Below are 12,861 nucleotides of genomic sequence, written 5' to 3'. Positions count from 1 at the left end.
TACTGCAATGTAATGGTGTGAATAGCCCCCATTCTATTACTTATTTTTATTAAATTAGGGGAAATTTATTAGTTTTAGTCTTACCCTACAAGCTTCCAAATCAAAAATCCCAAAAGGGCGAAGACAATAACACCGCCCACGCTTCCAACCACAGCGCCAATAATGACACCTAAAGAAAGAAAAGACCATAAATCGTATTTTATTTCATATTATGCTTTCCGCTTTAATATGTTAACTCTGATATACATTTTATGTCATTGTATGTATCTCTGTCATTTTCAAACCGGTTACCTGTACACTAATCTTAGAGAAATGGCCAATAGACTTGTTAGGAAGAAAAGCAAACTTTCTGGGAAAAATGTTGAGTTAAAGCGCATCTGCAGTCAAAATGTAAAATCATATACAGGGGCGGACTGACCATTTGGAAACTTGGGCACTGCCCGAGGGCTCGGGGTCAGTAGGGGGCCCCATGAGATGCCCCTGGTACCTTTTTCATAGGCTTTTTTGAGTTTGGGCAAGGACACAGGGGCCCCATGATCCCCTATTGCCCGGGGGCCCCATGAGTTGTCAGTCCGCCCCTGATCATATATATTCGTTTCCACATTGCATTTCAATTATTTCTGGGCAATTCATATTCATTTGATCCATCTTAAAGTTTGTAAATTCTGTGAAGATCCCCAGGGCCGGTGCTAGACTATTTTGCTCCCTAGGCAAGACCAGCTACTTTGGCCCCCCCCCCCCCAAAAAAAAATAAATGAAAAAACAGTAGAAAATATAAAATCAACAAAACATGAAACTGCTAAATTAAATTTGTAAAAATAAGTGCCATAAGATGCCACCAGCACCAATATTAAAGATGAAATCAGTGTCACGGATGGGTTGTTTCTGTGTCTGGCAGTGGCGGGGTGACAGTTGCAGTGACTGGAGGATGATGGATCTACACTCTGACAGATCCCAGGCTGGGATTCCCCAGGCAATGGGGGGCGGTAAAACACTGTGACATCAGGCTGCCCAACCCACACACACGCAGAGAACACCTGAACTGAGTGATCCCACACAGTGACAGATCCGACACAACACACCACCACCAACACTGACACAGATCAGCAGGCCCAGTAGGCACTAGAGGAGCAGGCTGTGGGATCATGATGATGTCATCACTCACTGACACATTGCACATGTGATGGATGGCCGGCCGGGTCACACACACACAGACACGAGACATCAGAGTCAGACATTACCTTCCTCCGCAGGCACAGCTCCGCCTCCACTGATGAATAGGAAGGGCTGGAACTCCACAGTGATCAGCAGCCGCCAGCCGGCTTGCAGTAAGGGACTGAGTCTGAGAGGAACACTGGCAGAAGCGGAAGCTCAGCTGCTACACTGGCCCCAGACACCCGGCATCTTCCTCTGTCCTTCTCTGTACTCTCTTCCTCTCTGCCGCCCCTCCCCTCAGCTGGAGGATCATTTATGATGTGGCGGCATCCCACACAGAGAGTGTTGGCCTGTTCTGTGCCCAAGCGGCCCTAGGTGGCAGTGCGCCCTAGGCAGCTGCCTAGTTTGCCTAGTGGAAGCACCTGCCCTAAAGATCCCACACATTTACTTCCTTGAATTCTGTGACCTGTAGTCACTATGCCCCGTGTATAGGCACTGCTGTGTCACACCTTTCACAGAGCCTGCCTTCTGAACTACAGAGGTTTTGAGAGGAGGAGTTTCAGGAGGCGGAGTCAGTACAGTAATCACTGCTTGCCAGCAGCAAGGCACTATGGTACACGTAGTCCTTAGAAATTGAGGAGAAGCTGCAAAGCATGCAGGGAATCCTGGAAGTCATAGAAAGAGATGGCCAGCAGACAGACAACGCTCACACCATGAAAGGAGATTTTCCATGTAAGTGTATATTGGACTTTCAGTAATAACTATTGTTTGTATTGTTATCACAATGCAGATAGTAAATGCCGTGACCATAGAATTCCTGTAACCACTTCCCGCCCACACTATATTTAATATATGGCCTCACAGCTGTTCTCTAGTTCTGAGAGGGCATCCTCATCAGTGCCCATCAGTGCACCTTCATCCATTCACATCAGTATAGCCTCATCAGTGCCCATCAGTGCATCCCCATCAGTGCCCATCAATGCATCCCCATCAGTGCCCATCAATGCAGCCTCATCAGTGCATCTTCATCTGTTCATATCAGTGTAGCCTTATCAGTGCCCATCAGTGCAGCCTCACCAGTGTCCATCAGTGCAGCCTCATCACTGTCCATTGGTGCAGCCTCATCAGTGCAGCCTCACCAGTGCCCATCAGTGCAGCCTCATCAGTGCCCATCAATGCATCCGCATCAGTTTCCATCAGTGCATCTTCATCCGTTCACATCAGTGCAGCCTCACCAGTGCCGATCAATGCATTCGCATCAGTTTCCATCAATGCATCTTCATCCGTTCACATCAGTACAGCCTCATCACTGTCCATCGGTGCAGCCTCATCAGTGGACATCAGTATAGCCTCATCAGTGCCCATCAGTGCAGCCTCATCAGTGCCCATCAATGCATCCGCATAAGTGCCTATCAGTGCATATTCATCCATTCACATCAGTGCAGACTCATCAGTGCTCATCAATGCATCCTCATTAGTGCCCATCACTGCATCTTCATCCGTTCACATCAGTGCAGCCTCACCAGTGCCCATCAATGCATCCTCATCAGTGCCCATCAGTGCATCTTCATCCGTTCATATCAGTTCAGCCTCATCAGTGCCCATCAGTGCAGCCTCATCAGAGCTCATCAATGCATCCTCATCAGTGCCCATCAGTGCATCTTCATCTGTTCATATCAGTTCAGCCTCATCAGTGCACCCTCATCAGTGGACATCAGTATAGCCTCATCAGCGCCCTTCAGTGCAGCCTCATCAGAGCCAATCAATGCATCCTCATCAGCGCCCTTCAGTGCAGCCTCATCAGAGCCAATCAGTGCATCTTCATCCATTCACATCAGTGCAGCCTCATCAGAGCCCATCAATGCATCCTCATCAGTGCCCATCAGTGCATCTTCATCCGTTCATATCAGTGCAGCCTCATCAGTGCCCATCAATGCATCCTCATCAGTGCACATCAGTGCATCTTCATCCGTTCACATCAGTGCAGCCTCATCAGTGCCCATCAGTGCAGCCTCATCAGTGCACATCATTGAAGACAAAAAAGTCTTATTTGCAAAATTTTATAACAGAAATAAAGAAATTAAGAAAAACCAAAACAGAAAAGTCCACAAATACTAAGACAAAGGCAGAACTCGATCCCTAAACCATGAAAAGACCAAAAAAGAATTTCTACCCGTGGGACTTTCATGACTTTCACTAGGAAAAACTTTTTTTTTCTTAAAAATGTCTTTTTTGTTTGTTTATTTAGCAAAAAAAAAAATACCACCAAAAGAAAGCTCTATGTATCTAAAAAAAATGATAAAAACTTTATATGGGCCCAGTGTCGAGTAATCGTCATTCAAAGTGCGACAGCGCTGAAAGCTGAAAATTGGCCGGGGCAGAAAGGGGGAGAAATGGTTACTTTTTTAACATAGGGGCCCCACTGCACACCTTCATGGGGCTAGAAAATAACTAAAGTTTCTCTCTCTCTAGAGTTAGGACCAATACTAGTAACTAGAAATGGATGGTTTTATCAAAAACGTAAATAGTCTGAAATATAGTAATTTCTACTCACCTTCATTGGTCTTGCTATCAGAGGTGGAGGAAGTATTGACCAATTGGATAAAGACAGTCCTGGGAGTACTTGTGTATTGGAGTGCCCCCACAGTGACAATAGTGAAGTTATAGTTCCCGGGGGTCAGGCCACGGACGGTGACATTCGGTGTATTTGTTGTATATAACAAAGACCCGGATCTGTACACGCCACTTCTAGTCACTGTAATGTTGAAGGACTTTTGTACATTTTTCATTTTCTCCGGTTCATCCCAGGCAAGGGAAACTGTGTCTGTTCCAACAGACTGTTGGGTTATACTTCCCGGTGGAGTAGGATCTGTAAAAGAAAAGAAATAAAATCTGTAAACTAAAAGTGATTGTAAACGTGCGACTCAAAATATGAACAAAGCATATCCCTCTGTAGTGTGTACTTGTCTCAATCCAGAGCACGGAGTGTCATTTCTGTCTGCTGCCTCCTTTCTCTGCTATCTGCATGAGTCACTTCTGACAATTTTCCTGACACCAAAGGAAAAAAGGTGGTCATTGGGAAGAATTACCCCCCTTAACCTCCCTGGCGGTATGATTATTTCCGATTTTTGGTGCTAAAAGCGGTACCATTATTTTGAATGGAAATTTGGCGTTTTATATTGAAGGCCTGTAATTCTTAGGAATAACTCACTGAAATCTGTCCGAACAAGAGTCTAGTAAACATCCCGGGGATGATAAAACTTGAAACCCGAAATCATAAATTATAATTTAATAAATAATCATAAAAAATAATAATATAATAATAAATTTAATTCAATAATATAATTAAACCAAAAACCCTGAAATGTGAAATAGAGCGCCAAGTTCGCACATCACTGAGCAAAGTCGCAGAATCGTTTTCAGTGTCTGATGAGGAATTTCCCCCACGAATCATTATCACTCAATTCTGCAAGTGGTTCTGATTTACTATCGCTGTTCTCTAGCCGGTCTAAAACCGCGTCTGACCTAAAGGGACGCTTTTTGGACCCCATGGACGTTTCTCAGTTTCCAGGCAGAAAGGGCGGTAAAAATGCAGGCAGGGCGCAGGACAAAGCACTCGGGACAAAATGTATGTGAAATGGTTTGATACAGGAATGTTATACTATGTGATTTTAGTGATTTTTGTGAATGTCACTTTTTGTCATTTTCAAATTTCCCGCCGTTACGTCCCCCATACGTCCCGACGCTTGCAGAGGACGGAACCCGGCAGACAGATGCTGGTATGCGCCGGATTACATTGCCGGGGACACTGCGGGGGGGACATTGCGGGAGTGCAGGACAAGGTAAGTGACCGAGGGATCGCGGAGCAATGCTGCAGTGTATTCCCGAGTGTAGCTCGGGGTTACCGCTTGTGGTACTGAAACTTTACCCCGAGCTACACTCAGGAATACCTCCAGGGGGGTTAAAGATAACTAAAAAGATCAATGGTGTCAGTGGGAACTTATCTGAGAGGCAGACATTGTTCATTGCTCAAGGAACCCCTAGCAACCTCTGGAGGAACCTTAGAGTTCCATGGAACCCTGGTTGAGAAACCCTACTGTACATATATCAGTGCTAAAGACTGGTTTGTGTGCTTCTCCAATGAATTTGTTCGAGACTTATATAAAGGATATTGGTGCATTATACTGAGTGACTACTCCCAAGTAAGGTACCTAAGATAGGTCTACATGGTGGGTTTCTCCAGCAGGTACTTGGATGTGCACCGTTGAAAATGTGATGGTGACCTTCTATACAGAGTGGGTGGAAGATTACTGGGGTAGAAAGACGACTGAAAACTCCAAAACTGTCAATGTATGGCTGCTATAAATACAGTAACATAAGGCATGAACTCACGGGTGGCCACCGTCATAGTGGTGATTGTTCTGTTGAGGTTCCCACTAACCGCCTGTACAGTGACATCATATCCTGTCCCTGGTGGCAAAGCTGAGAAGGTTGCTGTGGCAGAATAGACTTTTTGAGATATATTTCCAAGAAAAACAATATAAAAGTCCACGTTTCCCGATGCTGGTGTCCACGTGATGACAAGCTGGTCTGTACCGCTGTCCACGACGGGAAGGGCCGCTGATGGGGACCGTAGAGAAACATAACAGTTATTAATCACAAACAATTCAAGTGCCTTTAATGAGTCAAAGGGAATAAAAATAGAAACATTAGCAAAGTGAACGCATTCTCTGAAATCGGATCTCAGATGAGTAAAATTGGATTAGCGAATAGGGAACTTCAGTGTATGTAGCGCTACCCCCAAAGGAGCCACAGTAATTTAAGTGGTTCCTTCCAGAGGCAGCCAGGCATACAGCATTTCTCTCTTTCAGGCTTATTCTCTTTTATTGCCATAGGAACTTAAGTGGGGTGAGGGGAAGCATGGGACAGCCCAGGAACACTGAAGAACAAGGACAATTCTTCTTTAAAACAGTCTCTGTACATGAGGGCAGGAGATGTAGCTGAAAACAAGTTCCCGTAAAAGGCTATCACAGACTGAGCAATTACAGGGGCCTTCTGTAGAGTGGAGAACTGCACACTGTCACTAGGGCCCTGAGTTAGGTCCGTACTCACCATGCCACAGGATGACCAGGTGCCTCCTTTCCGATATTCTCCTGACTCTTCAGTGGGGGAGAAAAAGGCTCATAATGCCAAAAGGACAGTTGAATGCCTCCTTCCAACCTCCACTAGTAAGCTCTCCAGGCCAAAATCCCAAACGAAACGCTTCAAATAGGCCCCCTCAGCTATGTTGTAGCTGGACTTTGTTGAGTATACTGCAGCATTCCATAAAACTGCCTTTAGGGGCAAAGCCCCTTCAGGCTGGGGACTCCTCCTGTGGGACAGGAAGACCAACCACACTTCCTTTTTCAAGCCTCAGGCTATTTATTGTTGGGAATGCAACAGCATGTACTATAATGTACTATATATAGTATTGTATGTTAACATCACTTGACCAGTAGATGGCACTGTACACTAAGGTTACCAGTTGTGCATATGTGTAAAACTTGTTGGTTCTCTCTCTTCTCTTCCTCTCTCAAAGCAAGATGTCTGCTATCACTGTCTGCTGAAATGTGTTCTGTATGTTTGTAACTTAAGCCACACAAGTAAAACAGAATTCTGCCTCATCACAAGCTACCAGTTTCTTCTCTAACACATAACCAACATTTATGAGCTCTCCAGCCTCCTACTGAGCATACCTCCCTAGTGATTGGCTGGGTCCCCATAAATATTCAGACTGCCCTCCTGCCTTTCCTCCCACTGTGATTCCAGAGGCCTTTGACATGCAGGGGAAAATGATCAGATCAACAACCTGTGACACACTGAGCAGGCTAAAGCAATCAACAAATGCCCCACTGGCTACAGAGGAAAGGAACCAGACTAAATTTACCTAGCATCCTGTAGATTTCAGTAAAAATTACACTGAAGTTCATTATAGGGCACAAAAATGCAATGTTGATATTTGTTTGGTAAATTATAAAAGATGAGATTGCACTGAGTAAATTGATACCCAACATGTCAAGTTTTAAAATTGCACCTTCAAACAACAACTTACTTCAGTGCACTAAATTTTCCATTGATGACAAAGCCCAACAAGTCATCAGTTTAGAGTTAAAGTCAAAGTATAAATCGCAGACATGAAATCTGAACAAAACATATCTCTCTTCCTAAATTCAAATTTCAAAAGACTGCTATATTCATTCTATTTTATTCTAATCTATTTTATTCTATTTTTTCTACTCTATTCTATTTTGTTCTATTCCAATACTTTATTTTCTATTATATTCCATTCTTTTCTAATCTATTCTATTATTATTATTATACAGGATTTATATAGCGCCAACAGTTTGCGCAGCGCTTTACAATATAAGGGACTATTCTGATCTATTCTGTTTTATTCTCTCTCATTCTATTCTTTTATATTCTATTTCTTTTTCTTTATTTTCTATTCTCTTCTGTTTTATTCTAGTATATTCTGTTTACATTCTATTCTGTTTTTATTTTATTCTATTCCTCTATTTTCTATTCTATTCCTTTATTTCCTATTCTATTTTGTTGTCTTCTATTCCGTTCTGTTTTTTCTATGCTAGTCTATTTTTGTTCTGTTTTTTCTATTCTAGTCTATTCTATTCAGCAGCCTAAGTAAGAATCATCATCTTATTTTACTTTTATACCTTACTGTCTTTATCACAATTTTCAAGTTTTTTTTTTTACATTTGGATAATATGTTTTATTTGAAAGTCATTGAAATTTGATACTATTGTGATCCGGAAATTTGTTTACATCTGAATCACGAACATTTCATATGAATTTCGATTCATAATGAAAAGAACGGCACGTGCCTAGATTGGACATTGGTGGCACAATCCTCCATTTCACCACAGCACTCTCCTAAGAATGGGTCTCATTGCTGTATGGAATGTGCTGGAATCTACAGACTACAGACCACCCCTATGTTATGAAGAAGAGGAGAGGAGGGAGGTGGTCTAGAGTTCTAACACATTTTCTGTCCTAGGGTGACAATGTTGCTACTCCATAGAGACAGTACAATGGGCAATCATAGTCATTCCTGGACAAGGAGTACGTGTTCCTGACAGGATCACAAGGCGAGAGTAAGGTACTGGAAATCTGAAATATATTTCATTTTTGTTCTTGGGTTTCAATAAACCTTAACTTTAAATGAATATACTCTAAAATATGTTCAGAGGAGAAAAACTGAAGAGGAGACATTTTAATAGATTTCATGCATAGAGCCTCAAGTACTGGTATCCATTGGAGCTCACCTGAAAAATTAGCAGTAGTGATGGTAGTGGTGACAGTGGTATCCAAAATACGAGTGGTTGAAATGGAGGTAAGAACAGTGGAAGTGGTAGAACTTGTGGTGGGAACAGTTAAAGTAGTAATGCTAGTGCTATTTAATATAGGAGTTGAGGAAATTGTGCTAGATTCTTTAGGAATGGAAGTAACGACATCTAGAATGGTAGTAGGAGAAGTAGTGGTAGGATCATTGGAAGAAGTAGAAGTAGTGGTAGGATCATTGGAAGTCAACTGGCTAGTAGTGGTATCAGAGTTGGAAGCCAGAGGAGCTGTGGTTAAAAAGTTGAAAGCAGAAGTAGTGGTTGGTGGGTTGTAAGTAGAGGAAGTCGTGGTTAAAAGTTCGGCAGGAGCTGTGGTAAAAAAGTCGAAAGTAGGAAAAGCAGTGGTTGGTGGGATGGAAGTAGAGGGAGTCGTGGTTGCAAGGTCAACAACAGTAGGAGCTATGGTAAAAAAGTCGAAAGTAGGAAAAGCAGTGGTTGGTGGGTTGGGAGTAGAGGGAGTCGTGGTTGCAAGGTCAACAACAGGAGGAGCTGTGGTTAAAAAGTCGAAAGTAGGAAAAGCAGTGGTTGGTGGGCTGGAAGTAGAGGGAGTCGTGGTTACAAGGTCAACAACAGTAGGAGCTATGGTAAAAAAGTCGAAAGTAGGAAAAGCAGTGGTTGGTGGGTTGGAAGTTGAGGGAGTTGTGGTTACAAGGTCAACAACAGGAGGAGCTGAGGTAAAAAAGTTGAAAGTAGGAGACGTAGTGGTTGGAGGGTTGGAAGCAGAGGGAGTCGTATTAAAAGGGTCAGCAACAGAAGGAGTAATGGAAACCGAAGGTTCCGATGATGGCTGTGATCGATCTGCAAAACAAAATGATGCAAATATTATTATTTTTTTATTATTATATTATTTTAGCCAAAGTTTATACAGAAAAAAAAACTTCCACTTTGAACACCGATAAAGCCTTGAGGAAAAGTGTGTTTTTCAATATACAGAAAAACTTGAGTTATACTAACAAAAAATGAAAATATTAATTTAAAGGAAACCTGAAGAGGAAAAAAATTAGTAGTCTGTTATTGCTGACACCTTTACATTTTTCTGGTTTTCTGACTGTCTCAGTGATCCAGAACACAATTGCAGGTCAGGACTTCTGCCTTTGCAGTTAGTGTCCCTAATCACCACCACACCAGTCCCAGTGTCCCTGATCACCGCCACACCAGTCCCAGTGTTCCTGATCCCCTCCACATGAGTCACAGGGTCACTGATCAAAGCCACACCGGTCCCAGTATCCCTGATCACCGCCACACCAGTCCCAGTATCCCTGATCACCGCCACACCAGTCCCAGTGTCCCTGATCACCGCCACACCAGTCCCAGTGTTCCTGATCCCCTCCACATGAGTCACAGGGTCCCTGATCACAGCCACACCGGTCCCAGTATCCCTGATCACCGCCACACCAGTCCCAGTATCCCTGATCACCGCCACACCAGTCCCAGTATCCCTGATCACCGCCACACCAGTCCCAGTATCCCTGCCCATCGTCACACCAGTCCCAGTGTTCCTTATCCCCTCCACATGAGTCACAGGGTCCCTGATCACAGCCACACTGGTCCTAGTATCCCTGATCACCGCCACACCAGTCCCAGCAACCCCGATCACTGCCACACCAGTCCCAGTGTCCCTGATCACCGCCACACCAGTCTCTGTTCCTGATCTCCTCCACATGAGTCACAGGGTTCCTGATCACAGCCCCACCAGTCCCAGTGTTGCTCTTATTGGTGCGGAACTGTGGACATCGCCGCATACTGTCCGAACCGTGCCTGACCCGGCACATGGTGGAGGAGGATGGCGGCCAGATTCAACTATTGAATTGCAGAGCCTTCTCATGATCCTGGCCGATCCAAGCACCCAGAGGAGGGAATCCCTGTAACACAGGCTGCAGACCCATCCATCCTTAAAGGGGACCTCTGGATGAGCAGACCTTTTACCCAGCCCAAGAAATTCTGCTATGCTGTTCCATATCTGGAAGGAAGTGTACCATACGCTTTCATACCATACACCTGGCATATCCCGCTCCCATAAGTGGACCGTGGTGGATTTATTTATATGCGCATATTCAATGCACATCCGGTGAGTGCGCAATTTTACTATAACTTCCAAGCACAAGCATCTGAGTATTGCTGCGGTTGGGATCCTGTATTACTATCATCATTTTATCATTTACAAACTTTTATGAACTTTTTGAGTTTAATTTGTCACTTATATTTACTAGTTTTTATTTATCGCTGCACTTCTAATTTACTGTTCCTGATCACCGCCACACCAGTCCCAGTATCCCTGATCACCACCACACCAGTCCCAGTGTCCCTGATCACCGCTACACCAGTCCCAGTGTCTCTGATCACTGCCACAACAGTCCCAGTGTCCCTGATCATCTCTACACAAGTCACAGGGTCCCTGATCACCACCACAACAGTCCCAGTGTTCCTGATCATCTCTACACAAGTCACAGGGTCCCTGATCACCACCACACCAGTCCCAGTGTCCCTGATCACCGCTACACCAGTCCCAGTGTCTCTGATCACTGCCACAACAGTCCCCGTGTCCCTGATCATCTCTACACAAGTCACAGGGTCCCTGATCACAGCCACACCAGTCCCAGTATCCCTGATCACCGTCACACCAATCCCAGTATCCCTGATCACCGCCACACCAGTCCCAGTATCCCTGATCACCGCCCCACCAGTCCCAGTATCCCTGATCACCGTCACACCAGTCCAGTGTCCCTTATCACCGCCACACCAGTCCCAGTATCCCTGATCACCGCCCCACCAGTCCCAGTATCCCTGATCACCGTCACACCAGTCCAGTGTCCCTTATCACCGCCACAACAGTCCCAGTGTCCCTGATCATCTCTACACAAGTCACAGGGTCCCTGATCACAGCCACACCAGTCCCAGTGTCCCTGATCACCGCCACACCAGTCCCAGTGTCCCTGATCACCGCCACACCAGTCCCAGTCCCTTATCACCGCCACACCAGTCCCAGTGTCCCTTATCACCGCCACACCAGTCCCAGTGTCCCTGATCACTGCCACACCAGTCCCAGTGTCTCTTATCACCGCCGCACCAGTCCCAGTGTTCCTGATCACCATCACACCAGTCCCACTGTCCCTGATCACCGTCACACCAGTCCCAGTGTTCCTGATCACCGTCACACCAGTCCCAGTGTCCCTGATCATCGTCACACCAGTCCCAGTGTCCCTGATCATCGTCACACCAGTCCCAGTGTCCCTGATCATCGTCACACCAGCCCCAGTGTCCCTGATCATTGTCACACCAGTCCCAGTATCCCTGATTACCACCACACCAGTCCCAGTGTCCCTGATCATCGTCACACCAGTCCCAGTGTTCCTGATCACCGCCACACTAGTCCCGGTGTCCCTGATCACCGCCACACCAGTCCCAGTGTCCCTGATCACCGCCACACCAGTCCCAGTGTCCCTGATCACTGCTGCACCAGTCCCAGTGTCCCTGATCACCGCCACACCAGTCCCAGTTTCCCTGATCAATGCCACACCAGTCCCAGTATCCCTGATTACCGCCACACCAATTACAGAATCTTTGATCACTGCCACAGCAGTCATACTGCCACCATAAGAACTTGTTCACATGTTCCATGTACCGTGTCCAGATTGCTCTTCAGAGAGCATTTGACAGGCAGTGAGGAGGCAACTCACCATTTGCTTTAATCCCTTGGACCCTGTACAAGCACCCCGTCATGGTTGATTGGCATACAGGGAGTATAGTTCCTGCCAAAGCTGCAAAGCATAGCAGCTCTGGCATGTGTACACATCTGGATGCTGTCTCTGCAGCTAAAGGGGCTAGTGGTTGAGGAGCAGTAAAATCGGGGCTCAGCCATGAAGTTTTACCCCCCCCCCCCTCCGTGTGAATGAAACCTAATGGTGCAACCAGTCACAATTGATGTTCCTGACTGTAGCCTGTGATAACCCTGGCATGTTTATTGAACACGTGTTTGCCTGTTTGGCGCTAAGTCAGGCATTCACCAAAGTTCCTATGGACCAAACCAGGATAGACCTTCATCCGTCTCTAGTCATTAACTGTTTTTCCTAGATTCAGCTTTAATACTAGCTAGGCATTATTGTATCTGATCTATTCAAAGTATCTTTGTAGGTTAGGGAAGGTTTAGAGTTTTTATTGCTGTTGATGTCACATTGAGTAGATTCATTTCCTGCCTGTCTAGAAGATAGCAAATGAGGTTGAATGACCTTGATTCAGACGCATAAGACACTCCAACATATTCTAACCCAGCAATGGGCAAACTACGGCCCGCGGGCCGTATACGGCCCGGCGG

At 45.4% G+C, this 12,861-nt stretch overlaps 1 protein-coding gene across 1 annotated transcript in view; it reads right to left on the bottom strand.

The window, feature by feature from the left end:
* LOC149434701 (receptor-type tyrosine-protein phosphatase H-like) overlaps positions 1-12,269 on the bottom strand; it is a 54,815-nt gene extending 42,546 nt beyond the window's left edge. Inside the window, exons 1-5 of the mRNA XM_089663505.1 lie at positions 12,227-12,269; positions 8,475-9,347; positions 5,548-5,775; positions 3,710-4,024; positions 85-169 (exon numbers count right to left, since the gene is read on the bottom strand). Of these exons, the coding sequence (XP_089519631.1) occupies positions 85-169; positions 3,710-4,024; positions 5,548-5,775; positions 8,475-9,347; positions 12,227-12,269 (1,544 nt within the window). The remainder of the gene's footprint in view (positions 1-84; positions 170-3,709; positions 4,025-5,547; positions 5,776-8,474; positions 9,348-12,226) is intronic.
* Between the last annotated feature and the right edge of the window lie 592 nt (positions 12,270-12,861).

This window comes from Staurois parvus, unplaced genomic scaffold (assembly GCF_062004578.1).
Source record: "Staurois parvus isolate SC_StPar_1 unplaced genomic scaffold, SC_StPar_1.0 ptg001702l, whole genome shotgun sequence".
Taxonomy (NCBI): Eukaryota; Metazoa; Chordata; class Amphibia; order Anura; family Ranidae; genus Staurois; species Staurois parvus.
The sequence above is the reverse complement of the archived record's forward strand: the minus strand, read 5'-3'. Positions and strand labels throughout refer to the sequence as shown.